The sequence below is a fragment of the Perognathus longimembris genome, chromosome 7 (genome assembly GCF_023159225.1).
Source record: "Perognathus longimembris pacificus isolate PPM17 chromosome 7, ASM2315922v1, whole genome shotgun sequence".
Lineage (NCBI taxonomy): Eukaryota > Metazoa > Chordata > Mammalia > Rodentia > Heteromyidae > Perognathus > Perognathus longimembris.
Window position 1 is genome coordinate 76,734,478 of NC_063167.1, and position 20,464 is coordinate 76,754,941.

General features: G+C 46.8%; 1 protein-coding gene across 1 annotated transcript in view; it reads right to left on the bottom strand.

The window, feature by feature from the left end:
- Positions 1-20,260, bottom strand: part of Abca4 (ATP binding cassette subfamily A member 4) — a 126,975-nt gene extending 106,715 nt beyond the window's left edge. Inside the window, exons 1-6 of the mRNA XM_048352161.1 lie at positions 20,225-20,260; positions 16,476-16,569; positions 13,321-13,456; positions 11,478-11,617; positions 5,932-6,059; positions 638-835 (exon numbers count right to left, since the gene is read on the bottom strand). Coding sequence (XP_048208118.1) covers positions 638-835; positions 5,932-6,059; positions 11,478-11,617; positions 13,321-13,456; positions 16,476-16,569; positions 20,225-20,260 — 732 coding nt within the window. The remainder of the gene's footprint in view (positions 1-637; positions 836-5,931; positions 6,060-11,477; positions 11,618-13,320; positions 13,457-16,475; positions 16,570-20,224) is intronic.
- Between the last annotated feature and the right edge of the window lie 204 nt (positions 20,261-20,464).

The window sequence follows — 20,464 nt, forward strand, 5'->3', positions numbered from 1 at the left end:
ACAAAATACATATGCCTGACTATTTAGTGACTGACATTCTCCACAATTAAAATACCGACAGAAGAAAACACACAACTCAGGGCTAGAAATATTGTATATGTTATCTGCTCTGAAGGACTGGAGTATTGCTGAACCTGTGGCTTATGGCCACTTCCAGAAGAATCTCCCAAGATAACAGAGAAGGAAGGTCTCCTGGCCCAGCCAGGAGGAAGAGGAAGAAGAAGAAGAAGCACGCAGTCTATGTTTTGCATAGACCTTTTCCTGTGTCTTTTCCTACTGTTCTATAGTGTTATTCTTATTGTATAAGAATATATGATGGGTGAATAACAACACTGATTTGGGAAATAGTAGCATGGAAACCAAGCCAGGCCTCTTCTGTCCTTACCCACCCTGGAGGAGGCAGTGGCTCACACTTGAAGTAGACACTCATGCCATACCACATATATAGAGGTGAATCTAATAGCAACTCTTAACCCTGGCCACTATTCTAGAAAAACTATTGTTGAAGATTCCTTGGGCCCCAGGAGTCAGAAGCTTCCTTGGAGCCTGTCCTGAGCACCAGGCTCACATTCATGAACCCTGACAGCTTGCATGTCCCAGGAATCATCAAGCGGGGAGCAGAGAGCTCTTCCCTTACCACACGGAAGAGTTTGAAGAAGTCCACGTTGGCATACAGAGTGTCTTCCATCCACTGTAGGATGCCCTGGGAGAGGGGACACAGGGTGTCACGCACAGTCTGTGCCCCACGACGCTGGCTGAAGATGATGAAGCGCTCCAAGAGGACCTCACTGCAGGCAATGTCTTTCAGTGCCAGGTCTGGGACTCCGTGAGCAAACTGCAGGGAGGAGAGGCAACACTTGTAGGAAAATACTGCCACCCTTCTGCATAATAACGCCCTTGTCCTAACCCATAGGATCTGTGGGGATATCCCAGTCCATGGAACAAGGAATTAACATGGCAAATTGTTATGAAAGAGGTAGAGATAGGAGGATCTTGGCTTGAGGCCAGTCTGAGAAAAAAGTAAAGTAAGACTCTATCTCATAAGCTATATATATGAAGAGAGCGTAATGAAACCCACCAAACTGAAAAAGAAAATGGAGGTTCAGGGGTGAACTTGTTAAAAATACACTGTACACATTTATGGAATGATCACAATGAAGCCTCCTTGTACTATTAATGAAGATCAGTTAAAAAAAAAAAGGAAAGCAACAAACAAATAACAACAAAGCTTGGTGCATTAGTCACAGCTATAGTCCAGCTACAAGGAAGGCAAGGTAGGAGAATCTAGGCCTAAAGCCAGCCCCAGGTAAAAAGTACAAGATCCTATCTGCATACAACTACAACAGCAACAACAACAAAACTAAAGCAAAGAGGGAAAAATAAACTGAAGCAAAAAAGGCTGGGGTCATGGGTTAAGTAATAGAGTAGCAAACACAAAACTCTGGAGTTCAAACTCCAGTACTGCCAAAAAGAAAAAAAAAGTGTGCAGATAGACTAAGGTTGCTAATTAGCTGACTTTAAAATAACCTGATTATTTTGAATTATCTGGGTTAGCCTAATATCATCATAAAAGATCGTTGACAAATGTAAGGAGACGAAAGAAACAGCATTGGAGCAATATAATGAGAAAAAGGCTAGATGAGTCATTGCTGGCCTTGAATGTAGAGGAGGCCATTAGCCAAGGAATCTAGGCGGTCTGTAGAAGCTGGAAAAAGCAAGAAAATTGACTTCCCCTTTAGATTCCCAATAGGAATGCAGTTCTGCCAGCACCTTGACTTCCAGAGTTCTGAACAGAATAAAACCCTTCTGTGTAGGCCATAAAGCTCACAGCTATTTGTTCCAGAAGTAACAGGATACCAAAACACTCCCAAACTGTACTTTATTAAAGGAAGAGTCTTTAAAGAATTTGATAGATCTTGCCAGGTGCTGGTGGCTCACGCCTGTACTACTAGCTACTCAAGAGGCTGAGATCTAAAGACCACAGTTCAAAGCCAGCCTGGAAGACTCTTATCTCCAATTAAGCACCAAAAAAAAAAAAAGCTGGAAGTGAGGCTGTGGCTCAAGTGGTAGAGCATTAACCTTAAGCTTAGGAACAGCCAAGTTCAAGTCCCAGGACCAGAACACACACACACACACACACACACACACACACACACACACACACACGGTAGATCTCTGCATATGATGCTAAAGAACCATCAAGACTTCAGAGGCAGAGGTGGAGGAGTAGAGAGAAAGCACTGGTAGTGGTCAATGACCCACTTTTTCCCTTTACTCTTACCAAATTTAGCTCATAAAAATACCAGATGCCTAGTTAAATTTAAACTTAAAAAACAACAACACCTCAAAAACTAATAAATTCTCAAGGTTTAAACGAAATATAATTGTACTAAGTTTTTGTTGTTATTCACCTGAATATCCATTAATTACTTAATTAGGTACTTTTCTCCACCACCCCCCACCCCCACCGCCATGACCCTATGTGTTGGATAGCCCAAACCACACAGTTCCTAGGATGTTTGTCCGATCATCACACCGATGATAGATAGTTGGCAGCCTCTTCCCCTCTGGGTCTTCTAAGCGGATGTGCATTTCCACAGTCTTCCTGTTCTGCCTTCACCTCACTTCTTTCTCCAGGTAAACCCTATCCTCATCTCCAATCCCAGAGGCTGAAACCTTTCTAAGTGGAGACCATCAACAAATGCATTCAAGCCTCTTAGACTCCAGAAAAGATGGATAGAAGACAGAAGATAGAGGAAGAGTGAGCGGATGAGAAACTCACAGCTAGCTAGCCAGAAAACTGGGACACCATGAAAAGTCCCACTCAGTCAGTCACTTCTCAACACCTGCTCACGGACTTCCCATTGTGCCCGGGGCCATGAAGGTGAGTCTGGATAGACAGATAGGTGGTTTTCCTGCCCTTTGAGAGGCTCTCCAGAGTGCTGGAAATGCAGGCATTTAAAGAAGAGGAAGAGCTGGTGAATGTGGCTCACACTTCTGAGTGTGTACTGTGTGACATCATGCTAAATGCTTCTCACCTATATGAATTCTTTCCACCTCCACAACCACCATACATGGAAAATGCTTTATGATTTCCCTTTGCGAATGTAGAAACAGGCGTGCCACAATTAGCTTGAGGTCCTGGTGAAGCTTGTGGTCTTGTTGAGATCTAACCCCAGAGTTTTACCACTCCCTGGGAACTTTCGAAAGACTAGGGGGAGGGAGAGAGGCCTGGATAAGGAAAAGACTCCTTTTCAAGTGGTGTTCAGATGCCAGGCAGAAAGGACTAAGAAGATCTAGTCCTGATGGTAAAGCAGCAGACTCCTCCCCTGCTTACTGAGGATGGTCAGTAGTGCAGCCAAGAGTCACGGTGACAGTAGACATGGCCATCGTGGTGGAAGATCTAGTGGCCCGCCCCACTGTAAAGAGTTCCAGAGCCCGATGGAGGCTGAGAGGAGGTGAGCTGGGAGAGTCTGAGCAGTGAGGGGGGCGGGAGGTGAAGTGAGGGGTCCACATGAATGACCTCTGAAAAACTCTGGAAGCTCTGGGGCTTGCTAATCTCTACAGCGACTAGGAGTCAGCCACACTCTGACAAAAGGCACAACCTGGTGACCCCAGCCCCTTGGAAGGCCTCAGCTCTGGTTGCCGGAAGCAAAGTGACTTAAGCTTCAAGGGTCATGTCAGTAGGAACTGGAAAGAAATTTCCCCTAAATTCCTGCCCTTATCTCAGTCTCCCTTTCACTACCAACTAAAATGTGCACAGGCATTGCCAGTACTGGATTTTTATGGGCTGAAGAGAAAGAGAAGTGGAAAAACGAGCCATCAGTGCCCATGACACCGCCCCACCTGTGCCAGGCAGGCAGGCCTTCCTCTCAGGCTCTCACCAGGAGATGACCCTGATTCCCTCATCTGGGCCAGTAAAAACTTCAAGATCTGGGCAATTAAAAACTAGTATGGACTAGATGCTGGTGGCTCATATCTATAATCCTAACTACTCAGGAGGTTGAGATTTGAGGATTGTGGTTTGAAGCCAGCCTGGGCAGGAAAGTTTGTGACACTCTTATCTCCAATAAACTACTCAAAAAAGAAAAGAAAAGAAAAGCCAGAAGTTGCATTGTGGCTCAAGTGGTAAAGAACTAGCTAGTCTTGAGCACAAAAGCTCAGGGACATTGCTCAGGTCCTGAGTTCAAGCCCCAAGAACAACAACAACAACAACAACAACACACACACACAATCACCAAATGAACAAACTGATATGAACCAGGTGGGCTGGGGTTCCTTCCCTGTTCTGGGCTCACATCTTTATCTCAAAATGGACACTGGTTTTGCAATTCTGTTTATGTCTTGGTCTACTCTAGAGGTAGGAGAGGGTCAGATCTGGACAGGAAGCAAGTGGGGAAGGTATCTGGGTCTTAGTTGATGCCAATCTTGTGTTCTACTTATGCTATACATACCCAAAACCTCATATACTCAGGAGCCTGGGTTGGAACCCAAAGAGACACCAAACAATAGCAGCAGCTCCTTCATCCAAGCTTTGCTGTGCCATTTTCTCTCTCTCTCTCTCTCTCTCTCTCTCTCTCTCTCTCTCTCTCTCTCTCTCTCTCTCTCTCTCTCTCTCTCCCTCCTTTCTAGTCCCAGGGCTTGAACTCAGGACCTGAGCTTCTTTTGCTCACAGCTAACACTCTACCACTTGAGCCATAGCACCACTTCTGGCTTTTTCACTTTATGTGGCACTGAGGAATCAAATCCAAGGTTTCATGCATGCTAGGCAAGCTCTCTCTAATCCACATTCCCAACCCAGTTTTGCTGTTCTTGCTAACACAGACAGCTGAGCCCAAAACCCAGAGCTTTGGGTTCAGCTGACCTAGGGTGGGGCTTGAGAACTGGCATTTCTAATACGTATTCAGAAATTGCTGGTGCTATGGGATTCTTTGAGTACCATTCCAGATTTTACTGGACTGAAGACAGAAATCAGGGTTAGTAAGAAGAACTAGACTCTAACTCTGACAATTCCTAGCTTTGTAGCTGTGGGCAAAAAATGATCTTCCTCTGATATCAGACATCTTCCTTTCCCCCATCTGTTTGACCCATTTTAGGATTGTTGTGAGAGACAAAGAAACGAACTGATGTTTGTGGTGAAAATGCTCTGTACAAACATAGGAAATCATTGAAATGGAGGAAGTAAATTGTGGGAGATATATAGGTCAGAGATATATCAGGATCATAGATGAAGTAGTTTGCCTGGCACCAGGAAGAAAACATCCAGGGAGCAGAAGTGGCCTTTTTCAGATTCTGTGACTTCAGGAGGCGTACTCAGCACACAGTGGAGCTTCCCGGCCACCCCAGGTTTGTGCATGGCTATCCTCATCTCAGTAAGGGACGGTAAAGTACACTTCAGGATGGGCTCCCAGAAACCACATTAGCACATGCCTTGTCCTCCCCAGTGATTCCTGGTCACCGAGAAACACATGACAGTCCCGATGGCATTGTTACTGCCATTGCACCCATGGAGAGTGAGTGCCCCGATCCACAGGCTTTGCCTGTCTACTTCTCACTGTATTCCAATACCTTAGACGGTCCCTGAAGGGTTGAATAGTGAAGGATTAGAGGGCAGTGCCCCCAGCCCTCCAGGGGAGTTTGAGTGGCAGGATTCCAGGATAACCCAGTTTCCTTCCAGTAATGAACAAGTTCTGAGCATGGCAGGAGGAGTGTGTGTGTGTGTGTGTGTGTGTGTGTGTGTGTGTGTGTGTGTGTGTGTGTGTGTTTCTGCTTCAGTGTTCTTCATCTGGAGGAACCTTAGGTATTTTTCTAAATATGGGATATGAGTCATGGATTCTAAATGTGGAAGCCAGAGGGAAAAGAGACAGCCATGGTCTCCCCTGCCTTTCTCAGGCACTGTGCTCACCTCTCCGCTCCCCCAGGCCCACTGACCTGTTCCATGCGGACTTGGGAATTGACCAGAAGGCTGGCAACTGAGTCGGACAAACCAATGTTCCTCACAAGAAACAACGTCAGTGTCTCTTCATCTTTTAAAATATCTCGAATTTGTATTCCTCTTCCTGTAGATGAATGAGAGAGAAGGAACAGTTTTGAAGAGGAGATGGTCACATACACACAGAGACACAAAGATACACAAAGACACACACACAGACACACACACACACACACACACACACACACAGAAAAGCAGCTAGACTTGATTAGAAACATTTCCAACGTGACTCTCAGGTGTCTCTGCACCTGGAGGGCAGGTCCTGGCCAGCAGATGTCACCAACACAGTCCTGGTGGCATTTACTGCCGAGGCAGCTAGGTGTACCTCAGTGTGGATTGCAGGTGGGACAGGTGAGCAGGGGTGGGCAGGTTGGGGGGCTTGGAGGGATTGGTGTAGAACAGTGGCTTTCAATAAGGTAGGATGGGAACTGAGCAGGCAATTTGAGCCCATTCCAGAATATTTGGCAATTGCTGCTGATGTGTTTGGCTGACCTAGCAGGGGCAGGACTAGTGGGTAGAGGCCAGGATGTGGTTAAATGTTCTACAATGCATGGGACAATTCTCTCTTTCTCCCCCAGGCAAAGAGCTATCTGGCCCCCAAATATCCATGGTTCTGAGAAACCCAGTAGAGGACTGGAGAAGATCCATGTGCTCCACACTGCCACTGGGATGGGTAGAGAATTCTTGGCGTTCCTGACATCTCTGTTCAGACTCCAAGCTCAGAGCACTAACATGCATAAACAGAGATGGGATTATTAAGGGCAAGACGAGCTTCACTGGGGAAGAGGAGAGCCAGGCCGGCTGCCTGGGCTTGTCCTGGTCAATCTCAGTCACATTTTCTCCAGCTTCACTCAAAACCTGCCAGAATCAGGAATTCCTTTAGAAGGAGATCTTTAAAGGATGTCTCACAGTGAAGGTGGCCTTGGGGCAAGTGATGGAGCCATTCCCCTTGTCCACACTCTCCACATAGGAGGGAGGACTGTGAAGTGCTTAGCCTTTACGTCTAACAGTATTAGTTCCATTCCTGACAGTGTTTTTTCTGTTCTTCCCAGGGGGTCCAAACCTGCACCTTTCTCCTTGGCCTCTTTCCAGGGCCAATGCTCAGCCTCAAGGTGGCCACTGCTATGGCTGATAACATTGGCCAGGAACAAACTCACAAGGCCTAGAAGCCTTTTCTTTCTTTTTTCTTTTCTCTTTTTCTTTCTTTTTGTGTCAATACTGGAGCTTGAACTCAGGGCTTAGGGACTGTCTCTTAACTTTTTCACTCAAGGCTGACTCTTTACCACTTAAACTATACCTCCCTTTTCAGCTTTTTGCTGGTTAACTGGAGATAAGAGTCTCACAGACTTTCCTGATGGGGTTGGCTTTGAACCATGATCCTCAGATTTCAGCCTCTTGAATAGCTAGGGTTACAGGTGTGAACCACCAATACTGGCCTTAGAAGCTGTTTCAACATGAAGGCAAAGTGTTGGGTGTGTGAAGGCCCTGTCCTACACCCCAGGTTCTCCAGGAGATGGGGTGGCGATTTAGCTTCTACTTTTTTCTCTAGCTTGAATCATCCAATGCCTTGTTCCCCTTGGCACCCTTTCCACCTCAATTCTCCCTGGTCCAGAGAACCAAAAAGTCTAAGTGATCAGATCAATATTATTGATGATATCCTCATGAAGGGACAAGGGACAAGCTCCCAAGGCTACCTGTGAGTCAGGGCCCTGAGTTTCCAACACAGCAGCCTTGCATGCTAACCTGGGTACCCTTGGAGTTGTGCTCAATAAGTTGGAAAAAGTCCAAGAACTTTGAGAGAACCTGAACACAGCGCTCTTCCCCCACCCCTGCTGTTGGCTGCGCTTGTCTTTCCTCCTTTGGACGACATCCTGTCATCTTCCACACTCAGCTCCCTGTGCCTTCCTTCTTATTCTGGGTCATCAGCCCAACTGGTCTTTTCCATTGCTCCTTTAGAGTGTCACATGCTTTTCTGCAGCTTTCCATGATGCTGTGTGGTCCCTTTCTCCCAGCCCACACATGTGTGTACATGTGTGCACACACAAATGTGCATGCACATGTACTTGCAGACATAGTCTCTCTCTCTCTCTCTCTCTCTCTTTCTCTTTAATTTTCTGCTCCCAAGGCTTGAACTTGGGCACTGGGCACTGTCCTTGAGCGTCATTGTTCAAGGATAGCACTCTATCACTTGAGCCACAGCTTCACTTTTGGCTTTTTGGTGGTTAATTGGAGATGAGTCTCCTAGACTTTCCTACCCAGGCTGGCTTTGAACAGCTATTCTCAGATCCCAGCCTCCTGAGTAGTTAGGGTTTCAGGTGTGAACCATTAATGCCCAGTTTAGACATGGTCTTTTGAGAGTTGGAGGTTATGGATCTTGTTTTCTTTATACCCTTCATCCCCTCCCATCCCATCCAATCCCATACTATCCTATCCCACCCCATCCCAGTGTTGGGTGCACAGAGGTAAGCCTTAGAGGTCATGGCTCTCGGATTTCCTGACATTGAATCAGGGTCTCAGTTAATGTCTGTTGAATGAAACACAAGGCACTCAGTAAATACTTGTGGTCCTGACCTGGGAGTAGGTCCCCATCTGACTGTTTATCTCTGAGTTATTCTTTAACACACTCAGCTGCCCTTACCTACAAATACCTCACTGGGGGATGGGCAAGCCTGGGGCACCAGCAGTCATTTTGCCAGGGGTATCCTTCAATGTACCACCCAGGTCACTGGGCTGCCCAGGCCCTGGGGATCAGGGCAGGTGGCAGGGGGTGCTGTTCCAACATGTGCTAGAAGACAGGGTGGTAGATGGAGGGGGGGGGGAGTGAAGGAGGTGGGGGACATCCTGCTGGGAATGCTTGGGGCCCCCAGACTAAGAGGCAGAGGTGATAGCAGACAGGTGCTTCATTAGATTCCTGGAGGAGAAATGTGAACTGTGGGCCTGGGGAAAGAAAAATACATTTGGTTTAAAATGTTGTTCTTCTTGTTCTCTTCACTGGGAAGATTAGAGGCCAAGTGGGGGCTGAGGGGAGCTGAGGGCTGGGGGAGGGGGTGTTGAAGATGATTAAGAGACCACAGGGCTGGCTGGGAGGAGGGTCTGGCCCAGGTCTGGTCTTTCATCCCTAATCCTCCCCTGCTGAGAATGCAGCGAGACAGGTTTGCAGTGAAAGGCAAGGGCTGCATACTTTCCCAGGTGACTGACTGGCAAAAGCACACACACACACACACACACACACACACACACACACACACACACACCCTCTGCCACCCACCTTGCTCTCAAAGGTTCACCTGAGGAACTGTCCTGGACAGTCTGCCTTCTGCCCGTGGGCAGAGGTCCCCAGTCTGGAATTCATTCAAGACATGTGTTCTTCACTTGGGGTTCCAGTCTTGTCCTCTCTAGTGCCCTGAGGTCAGCAATTCTGCAGTCTGGGAGCTTTAGCTTGGCTTCCCCAGTCCCCTGTCCCCAGGCCCCCCGCTGCTCACCTATGGACGGCCTGAAGGGCTGTAAAGGGACTATTGACATGCCACAAGCGTCCTGCTCTGGCCTTAGGAAGCAGTGATTTGGGCTCTTATTCACAAAACCTTGGGGAACTTGTGGTTTTGACTTACTTCCCATCCACTTCCTCCAGCCCAGCTCAATTTGATGATACAGTACTGGATGAAAAGTCTGTCTCCTCACAGACCCCTCTAATGGGTCTTCTCTCTGTCCAAGGCCTGAGCAGCTGTGTCCAGCTCCCCTGCTTATTAAACTCGAGGCAGAGGGGTTCTGCTTGGTGTGTCACCTGTTTTCTTACTATCAAAATGCCCATTGCTACTCATTCTTCATGCCTATAATCCTAGCTTCTCAGGAAGCCGAGATCTAAGGATCAAGGCCTGAAGCTAGCTCAGGTAGGAAAGTTTGTGAAACTCCAGTTAACCACCAAAAAACCAGAAGTAGAGCTGTGACTCAAGTGGCAGAGTGCCAGCCTTGAGACAGTGCCCAGGCCTTGAATTCAAGCCCTAGTACCAGAACCAAGAAGGAGGAGGAGTAAGAGAGGAGGAGGAGAAACAGAAGGAGCAGGAGGAAGAGGAAGAAGAAGCAGCCATGTTGGCATTGTTACTGCTGTTGTTTCTTGGTTGTTTCTAGAATTTCTACTGTGAATGGGAGAAACTCGAGGACATTCCTCCAACCTTCCTCCTCAATATTCCTGATTCTTTTTTTTTTTTTTTTTGGCCAGTCCTGGGCCTTGGACTCAGGGCCTGAGCACTGTCCCTGGCTTCTTCCCGCTCAAGGCTAGCACTCTGCCACTTGAGCCACAGCGCCGCTTCTGGCCGTTTTCTGTATATGTGGTGCTGGGGAATCGAACCTAGGGCCTCGTGTATCTGAGGCAGGCACCCTTGCCACTAGGCTATATCCCCAGCCCTATTCCTGATTCTTAATGGTTCTCTGTGCCAGAGTGCCTGGCCTCTGCCATCTTCCTGCACAGCCTCAATGCTTCCATGGTTGTCTGCAGTCTGACTTCCATTTCCTGTGCCTTACCCACTCCACACACCTACTCCTCTGTCCAATTCCCCATGGCCAAGGGCGGGAAGTTCTTACCACTCTGCTTGGCTGCCTTGGAAATCCTAGGTCCAAATATTTCAGTCTCTGACTACCATTGCCAATCCTTCCACCTTGCTCATTTTCTCAGTCCCTTAAGCAGAGGCATGGGTGGCCCTGAGACCTTTATTCTCTGCCTCTTCATTGCCCCAGTTCATCTCATTACCTCTGGCTTATCATGCATCCTTATGCAGCCTGGACCTGATGTGTCTAATATAAACACGGTCTTCAGTCCCCAAGTCTCTCTGGCTTTCTGTGGTACTTCCTTACAAGTCCCCAGCCCCACACCACTCAGCTTTCTATCTGTCCCATTTTGGCCTACATATTGAATATCACTGGGAGAAATCCTATAGTTGTGCTGCTTTTTTGTTTGTTTATCTTTCTGAGACAGGATCTTGCTGTGTAGTTCATGCTGGCCTTGAACCCATGATACTCCTGCCTTAGCCTCACAAGGTCTCGGATTAAAGGTGAGTACTACTAGGCCTAGCTTACAATTGTGCACTGTTATATAACAATAAATATGGGATCTCTGACCTTCACTGCCCATCAGTGATACTTAGAATGGCTTCTATATGCTCCTAGTCACTTCTCTGTCTTTTACCTTTGCTGTGCACTGTAAACTCTCTCCCCCATGCTAACCTGCACTTTCCATAGCACCATTTCTCAGTGTTCACCTTTGTATCTCTAGACTCAACCTGGAAAGCGACCCTTCTGGACACTCTGCCCAACTTTCTACCTTCTAGGCTGGTATAGAGAAAAGCTCTTTGCCAAGGTGACCACCATGCTGTTTTTCAGCCTTTCCGCTCCTTCTTGCATCTTTTCCTACACAAGCTCCCCATCCTTCCTTAGCCCTTCAGTCTCTGACAGAGGAGGCAGTGATGAGTGAGAATCCAGAGGTTCAGCTTACCTGCAAAGCTCTCAGGATGAGTCCTCAGGGTGTCCATGAGCCTGGCTAAGGTGCGGAGCTCTGTCCAAACCTGGCCAAGATGCTGGCTCTCGGGCGCATCCATGAGGACTTCTCGAAAATCTCGATACACCCTTGCTAAACTGTGGGAAGGACAAAGTATCAGAAATGAAGAAATAGCCACAATAATAATTAATAATAATAATACCAGTAATAATACCACCTTTGCAATTAAAAATAATATGCTTGATTTACCTACTATATTACATGTCTAAAATACTGTCACAGCAAAAGAAGAAAGAGTTTTCTTGGTGGTGGGGTTTGAATTCACAACCTGAGAGTTGTCTCTCAGCTGATTTTCACTCAAGACTCCTGCTTTACCACTTGAGCCACACCTTCATTTGTGGCGTGTGTGTGTGTGTGTGTGTGTGTGTGTGTGTGTGTGTGTGTGTGTGTGTGTGTGTTTAACTGAAGTAAGAGTCTCGGGCTTTCATTTTCAGGCTGGCTTCAAACCACAATCCTCAGATCTCAGCCTCTGGAGTAGCTAGGATTATAGGCACGAGCCACAAGTAGCCAGCTAAGGAACTTTTCTTCTTCTTTGCACATGATGATAACGGAGAGTGGTGTGTGGTTCGTGGTTTGTTCAGTGCTCTGGTTTGGGAGGGCAGGGCCACCTGCCAAGCCCACACTCTACATGAAGTTTTAAACAGGATGACCTTTGTGGATAAGATTCGAGCATCTTCCTAGACTTGAACCATTTCACTGAGACCTACCCCTCCACCCAGGGTGGCTCTGATAGCCACACTCCGTCTGCAGGCCCACCCTGTGTACATACATGCACATGTAGATGTGTCACTATAGTCACACACACTCCTCTGCCATAGCTGTCTGGACAGGGGAAAAGAAGCTGGACCAGCCAGATGTGTGTGCCTCGGGAATGAAATCAGGATTTTTTTTTTCTTCTGACTGCCCAAGCTCAAGTGTTGAGAGCTAGATGAGCTTGAGGAGCACAGCCTGGGCCTTGAGGGGCAGAGAAGATGGGTCCACAGAAAGGGGACCTTGCAGGTCTACACAGGAAGAGCTGAGAGGCAGCTCCTGACTGCTTTCCAGTTCTGTTCTTTCCCTCCCGAGATCTGCCTTGCTGCCCTTGGCTTGAGGAGAAGTCTTAACCAAGCCAAACCATCCATTTCCCCCCAAGGCCCAAGTTTGTTGTTTAGTGGGTTTCTGTGCTTTGCAAGCCAAACAACAACTTGGAACAAGCTAATATTTTATTGTGTGAATGCAGTTTTCCTGATTCAGATGTCAAGTCTTCCTCTCCTCCCACCCCACCATTTTCACCAGTAGCATTCATACAGGTCATCAGTCTACCCCTAGCTGCAGCTCCACTGACTTTTCTTCCAAGGTTCTCTGAGGGGTCTTTCTGTGTGGGGAGGCTCTTCTTTTCAGGGCCTGCAAGAATCTGAAGTGCAAAGTGGGGCTTTATGGTGACATTGGAAGCAATGAGAGTCCAGCTAAAAAACCTCACTTTACTGATTTTCCTAGAAAGAATGGCTCTTCTCTCTTCTCTGTAATTCAGGAATGTTTACTATCTAATATTTATCAGCAGTTAAATATCACAGGCTTACAGGCCATACTGTCTCTACCACAACTACTTAGCCCTGCTATTGAGGGGCAAAATCCCCATAGTCTGCCCCTGGGAGGAAATGACCCCTCAGAGCATTAGGCTGACCTACCCGTGTTCTTTTACTTCAAACATGGATGTAGGATGTAGTGCGGAATTACATTAAGCTCCCCTAAAGAAAACAAACTTTAGTCACTGAAGAGCAAAGTTTCCAGGTGAACTGACATAGTGTTACACAGGTAGGATAAAACCCGCTCCCCAGTAAACCCTTGTTGACCTTCAGAGATAAACTTTCCAAAGTGCCGCTTAAGGTTGGCATGGCAGGTGAAGGACGGCCCTGTCTGGGTTCCCACGCGTCTGTCTATAGGAGAAGCATAGGCTCAAAGGCATTCCAGAGGTAGACTTTTGTCCTAGAGGATCTGACTTGAAATTCAAACTCAGACCAGAGATTGCAAACTTGGAATTACACCAAACAATATGTTTAGATGCAGGGGTCTATTTTAGAGGGAAGGACTTATCAATTTTCAGCTGGTCCTCTGAATATTCTTTTGTCTCTTCTGTTAAGAATCATTGCTCAGGGGGCTGGAGATATGGCCTAGTGGCAAGAGTGCTTGCCTCGTATATATGAAGCCCTGGGTTCGATTCCTCAGCACCACATATATAGAAAACGGCCAGAAGTGGCGCTGTGGCTCAAGTGGCAGAGTACTAGCCTTGAGCAAAAAGAAGCCAGGGACAGTGCTCAAGCCCTGAGTTCAAGACCCACGACTGGCCAAAAAAAAAGAATCATTGCTCAGCCAGGTGCCAGTCGCTCATGCCTATAATCCTAGTTACTCAAGAGGCTGAGATCTGTGGGTTTTGGTTCAAAGCAACCTGAGCAGGAATGCTCATGAGACTCCTAATTCCAATTAGCAAGCAAAAAGCTGGAAGTCAATAAATTCCAAGGAATGTAAATAAGGGTTTTTTTTTTCCTTTGTTGCTATTTTTATTTTCCTTTTGTCTTGTTTGCTCATTTATCTGTCTTTGGGAGGGTAAGGGTGGCATGGAAATGGAGGCACAAAGAGTGAACAAATGATAATTAGACACTGTGTTGAAAATGAACTACACAATTTGTGGGTGGGGATGGGAGGGAAAAACTGGGAGAGAATGAGTGAATGGGTGACATTGTCCAAAAAGAAATGTTGACTTATGTAACTGTAACCCCTCTGTACATTACATTGCCATAATAATTTTTTTAAAAGCCAGAGTAGAACTGTGGTTCAAGTGGTAGTATGCCAGCCTTAAAAAGGCCAGAGGTCAGTGCGCAGGCCTTGAGTTAAAGCCTGAGTCCTAGAGTTTTTTTTCTCTCTTTATCTCTCTCTGTCTCTTTCTTTCTCTTTCACACATGCACACACACACACACCACACACATACACACACGAACCCATTGCTCTTCAGCCACATTCTAAGATCTTATTCTCTAGAACATTAGTAGCAATTTTAACAAAAGATTTGGAATTTGTCCTTTTCTCTCCAGAATTAATTTCACCCCATCAACCTTGTTTCATTGACCCACGAAATACTTCCTGACATTTTTCTTAGCCCTCAGATGTCTAAGAAAGTTCTCAAAGACATAGAGATGGGTCTGGGTGGACTGAACAAAGGGTATGGGGAGAAGGGAGCTTAAGTGTCCCCCACACAGTGTCCCCACCCAGACACATGGAGAACACAAGACAGTAGACACATAGCAGCAAAGAACTGCCATCAGATTGCGGGTCACTCCTTGGAAATCTAAGAACCAGGAAATCATTTTCATGTGGCTTTCATTTGACAATTCCTCCCCCAAATGTCCTGCCACAAGTAGACTGTTCCAGAGAGGAAACATGCTGTGCCTATCACCAGTTAGGAGCACAAGTAGCCACAGAGTCGCTTTTTTGGAGCTCCATGCTCTGTGTGCGCAGGCATGTGCGTAAGGAGGGGACTCCGTAGGGGTGCAGCTTCCGCTTACCCAGTGGGAACCTTAGCACTTACATGGAGTTGTTATAGTTTGACACAATTCCAGGAGATTCCCCTGGGGTGGGGCTTCCAAAACAAGGATTGTTCACATTGCAGAAAATCCCCTGGAGCCACGGCAACATTCCTGCTGAGGGCATCGCCTTGTTGGGAAAATGGCCTTTTAAACAGGAAATGAATGAAGACAGGAAGGAGTTAGTTGAGGAGGCCAAGCAGGCCCTAGCAGTGGGGCTCTCTTCCAGAAGAAGTATGGACCCCTCTGGTGCTGTTTCACTCAGTGTTCACGAATATGAGCATCTCCCACAGGCCAGGGCCTGGGTTGGAGGAAACAGAGAACACTCTCCTGCAAGCCTGGCTGGAAAGGGGGGGGGGTGCTGATCTGGGATACATCAGTTCCCCCCAAGGGGAGCTAGCTCAAAAAGGTTGCTGAAGGCTATGATGTGTGCCTGGGGTGAGTGGTGAATTATATCCACCTAATAGACTGAGAAACAGCCCCATCCCATCCCTACCACTGCAAGGTAAGGTTGCAGGTTCAGGGCTCCTGGAGTGAGCTAAAGAGGCAAGATGTCGTTGAGGCAAGAGGTCGACTGAGAAATGGAAGCTGGGAATTTTTGAACAAGAAGGCAAAGACCGAGAACAGTGGGCTCATGGAGCAGCTTTCATAAGCCTTGAGTCCTAGGGGTAGAGGTAGGTTCCCTGGGGCTTGAACTCAGGACCTAGGTGCTGTCCCTGTTCTCTTTTGCTCAAGGCAGGCACTCTATCACTTGAGCAACAACACCACTTCTGGCTTTTTCTGAGTAGTTTATTGGAGATAAGCGGCTCAATGGACTTTCCTGCCTGGGTTGGCTTCAAACTGTGATCCTCAGTTCTCAGCCTCCTGACTAGCTAGGATTATAGGTGAGAGCCACTGGCACCTGACTAACATTTTATTAAGTATGATTTATATGTGTGTGTGTGTGTGTGTCTGTGTGTACTTACAGTATAGTGTCCCCTTGCCTCATTATTTTCCCTAGCATCCAGTATAACACAATCCCTAACTTAGTTTTTTAAAAAATAGACCTAATATGTCTAAGAGAACTCATCTATAATCTTTTTTAAAAAAAAACATGGGTAAGAGTTTAAGAATATTAATAGAATTAGTAATAATAATAGTAGTAGTGCATCCCTTCAGCCTCAAATATAAGTATTTGCTTAGAATCACTGAGACATCAGAATTTGTGCAGTACTATGTGGTGTGTTGGAGCCATGAAATGATAATAAGCAGATGGAAATGTATCCCTAAGTCCCCCACCCCACTCCTCCCTCCCCCTTCCTCTCCCAGCCTATGACCTTCCTAAAAGGAGATAATGGGCAGAGTCATGGGCTCGCCCAGGCTGCCCGGCCATGCTCACATTGGTGTTGGCTGTAGAGTGGGTTGGCATTCCTTAGCCAGATCAAGATGAGAAACAAGGATAAAGGCCACACCAGTTCCACCACAAAGCGAATCTGAAAAAAGAAAGCACAAAGACCAGTCACCATTGGAGATTCCCAGAGACTTCACCAGAGCCAACACAGGCCCTCTGGTCACTGCAGGGCTGGGCTGTGGGGTCAGGGGACAGCACATACCACAGTGCCCCACACAGTGCCACAGAGCGCCCCATAGACTGCCATGGAACTGAAACTTCTGTGGCCATGGTTGCAACACTGTAGGTCAGCCCAGTACCATCACTGTGGCATCCACTGCCAGTCATGTAAACAAGTGTAAACACCTACAATTATGGGCAGGACACAATACCCAATAATGCTAATAAATAACCATGTTACTGGGTGTATTTCTATACTATGCTTGTTATCATTATTTTAGAGTGTTTTGCCTACTTATAAAAAATCAGCCCCATACACCTGCTGTTTATCATGTCTCTGGATTGCATCATCTTCTCTTGTGCTTGATTTAATCTTGTGTTTTGTTCCTCATGGCTACACCACACACACTCACACCATAAGACCATAACAGCCTAGGTGTCTATGAGGTTATGCCATTTAGGTTTGGCCAAGTACATTGTCTGATGTTCTAAAATGACAAAATCACCTAGTGAGCATTTCCTCGTGTATGCTCCATGGTTAGTTAAGTACAAGACTGTATTTACCTAAAGAAGTTCCTTCTTTTGTCCTCTGCCTCCTATACCATCTCTAACAACCAGATTTTATGTTCATCTGGGTTCCACTCTGTCTTTATTATCAGCCCGGGACAGTCATAAAGGATCATGGCGTTTCATTAGTGCATATTGCTGCAGATTTTGCATCAGAACCCCACCCCCACCCCCAGATCTTGTATGTCTAACAAGCTCCCAGGTCGTGTTGGTGCCTTGGTGGTAAAGATTTCATTGTTAACCTTCCCTTCTGCATGAAGGAAGAGATTCCTAGAGGCCAGGTGACCCGAGCAGTGACAGCCTTCCAAGCAAAGCCCAGCTTTCTGCCTCCAGCGCCAGGCTCTTTCCTCCCTCCCCATTACCTCATCTTCTAGTGCTGAGTAGACCTCATGGGTAGTCATGGAATGAATTAATGAATGAACCAATGAGCAAATGGCAGTGAAATACTGCCACCCACATTAAAGTCAACAGAAATCTGGCTCACATTTTTCGATACCTCCCACCTCCTTCTATCATTTAAAGAAAGCAGAGTATATACTGGCAGAGGTTTTGGCCTTAGAAGCTGCAGCTGATACCCACATTGGGTGGAAAGTTGATATTTAAATGTAGACTCAAGTTAGAACTTAATGACTCCTGAATCCAAAAGGCCTGTTGGTCCTTAAAGTTCACACTGTAGCTCTACACACAAAAATGAGGGGGATGAGAATTAGGGAATCAAATGGTTCCTCTACTCAAGTCCTTCTCCACACACCATAGGAAAGAAACTAATAAAATCCAAAGGAGAACATAAGCAGACCCCACAACCAGGAAAAGAGATGTCTATACAGATCAGATAGCTGTTCACATGCCCTTTAATTTAACCCTTTGTTGAGAACACAAACCTGGTCTCAGCAACCTGATGGTTCCATACAGGTGTTTTAATATATGTCTTTTTCTTCCTACTGAGAGGAAAACCACATCCTTCATTAAAAAAAAAAAAAAAGACGCTGGGCACTGGTGGCTCATGCCTATAATCTTAGCCACTCAGGAGGCTGAGATCTGAGGATAGTGGTTCAAAGCCAGCCAGAGCAGAAAAGTCTGTGGTAAGAATCTCCAATTAACCACCCTAAAACCGGAAGTGGCAGTGTGGCTAAAAGTGGTAGAATGTTAGCCTTGAGTGTAAAAGCTCAGGGACTGTGCACCAACCCACCGACAAAAGACAAGAAAAAATTCATAAGGCAGGGCTCATAATAAGTTCCCATCAAATATTTGACTGAGTAAGCCCTTGTCAAGACCAGTGTGGGAAAGTTCTGGAAAGCTGGAGGTAACCCAAGGGCTGAGGCCATCCAGAGTCTTCAGATTTAGCAAACTGCACCCCTCAAATGCGTTGACACTGGCTTACCCCTTCTGGTGCTATGTAAGGTTGGGGAGCAGGTTCAGCAAGATAGTCATGCGAGTGACAGGTGCAAGTGATGAAACTGGAAGCTGTTCACCACGGAAGCAAGACAGCCAATCTGGATTCCTTGCATCTGACTCTTCTTGAAACAATTGCTGGCAGTGTTGGCTTGCTTTCAAGTGAATGGGGCTGCCTTCCTTGCAGTGATGTCTATCTGGGAGTGGTCTGGTATGTTAAATGCTGATGCTGATTTGGGAGTGGGAAGATCTGAGTTTCAACCACTTTGAGGCTTGCTTAACCTTTGAGTCTCGGTTTTCTGACCTATGAGAAAGGACTGCCATTTTGTCCTGCAGGGCACGCTGGTGGCTAGGAGTGGACCATTCAGGGGCCAAATACCAGGTTTTCTATCTAGCCTGCTTGTCTCAGCCACACAGCCTTGGTGTTCAACCTCTCCATGAGGGTGATACCAGGCCCTGCCCCCCCAAGAGTCATTTTGATAATGAGGTGAGTTAATCATGCCAACCAACGAAAGCAACCTGTAGCACACGGTAACACCCAGTTCACATGGGCTTTTGGTTATTATCCCCTAGCATTGTCACAGGGGTCACAGGGGCATTGTAGGGGACAGCAGATAAAGTAAAGACAGATGTACAAGGACATACACCTAAGATCAACTTCAAGCTCTTAGGCTTGCCCTCCACTTACATTTGTGTCTCTTTCCTTCATGGATTCAGACCTGTTGCAGCTGCCATCTTGAAAAGGCAGAGCTTCCTAAGAAACTAATTAACCACTGTCCTCTGAAGGAGCGGCTTGCCCAGGGAGGGGGAGAGCCAGCTAGTCTGCCTCCTTGTCTCATGAATGGGATTTCTAGACTCACACTAACATACCCTCTTCTTCTAGGAAATACGAGGCACTCCCTCTTGTATTTTTGAAAGGATCTGCTCTGTGCATAGTATTGGGATAAGAACGTCCTCCATTTGGTAGAAGGCAGTGTCAGAATCCTTTCCTCCCTGCTTTCTTCACCTCAAGACTGGTGCATCTGTGCCTGTGTCCCTATTCACATCTCTGATTTAAACCTCCCGTGTCTTGCCCATGTTCCAGGCCCCTCAACAACCACCCAGATTGTTTGCCTAGATCAACAGATCTTGGATGGCTGCAGGCTAGAAGCATCCGGGCATCTCATCCAAGCTCTAGGGAACGTCAGATTTTTTTTTTTTTCAACATTTCTACAGGTACCAGTGGCTCACATCTGTAATCCTAGTTACTCAGGAGGCTGAGGTCTGAGATCACCGTTCAAAGCCAGCTTGGGTAGCAAAGACTCTAGCTCCAATTGACCAGCAAGAAGCCAAAAGGGGAGAGCAACAAAACTCAGGGATAATGCCCAGGCCCTGGGACAATGCCCAGGCCCTGAGTTCAAGCTGCATGGCTTGAACACACACACACACACACACACACACACACACACACACACGTGTGTGCATGCACAAAAATAAAACAGAACAGGCAAGTTCAACATGCAAACAAGGCTGAGAACCATTCATGTTGCTGTGGCTGGAAATCTTTGTAAAGCTTTTGAAGGGTCAGTGTGATTGCTCTGTGAGTGTGAGCTTTGGAGAGGTTTCACTGCTTGCCTTACCCCCTGCACAAAGACCACTAGCCATTCTTCCTCCATCCTTTTCACCCTCCCCCTAGAATCTTGCTCTGTACCCCAATCTCAGAAGCAGCCTTGTGCTGGATGCTCAGCTATGCTCTGACATACCCTAGGGAGAAATTCCACAGCATAATCAAAACCACGTTTCCAGAGCAGCTTGGGATCCCTCTACCTTTTCTCTCTAAACATGTCTGTAACTTTAATTAAGCCCAGTTGAAGCTCACA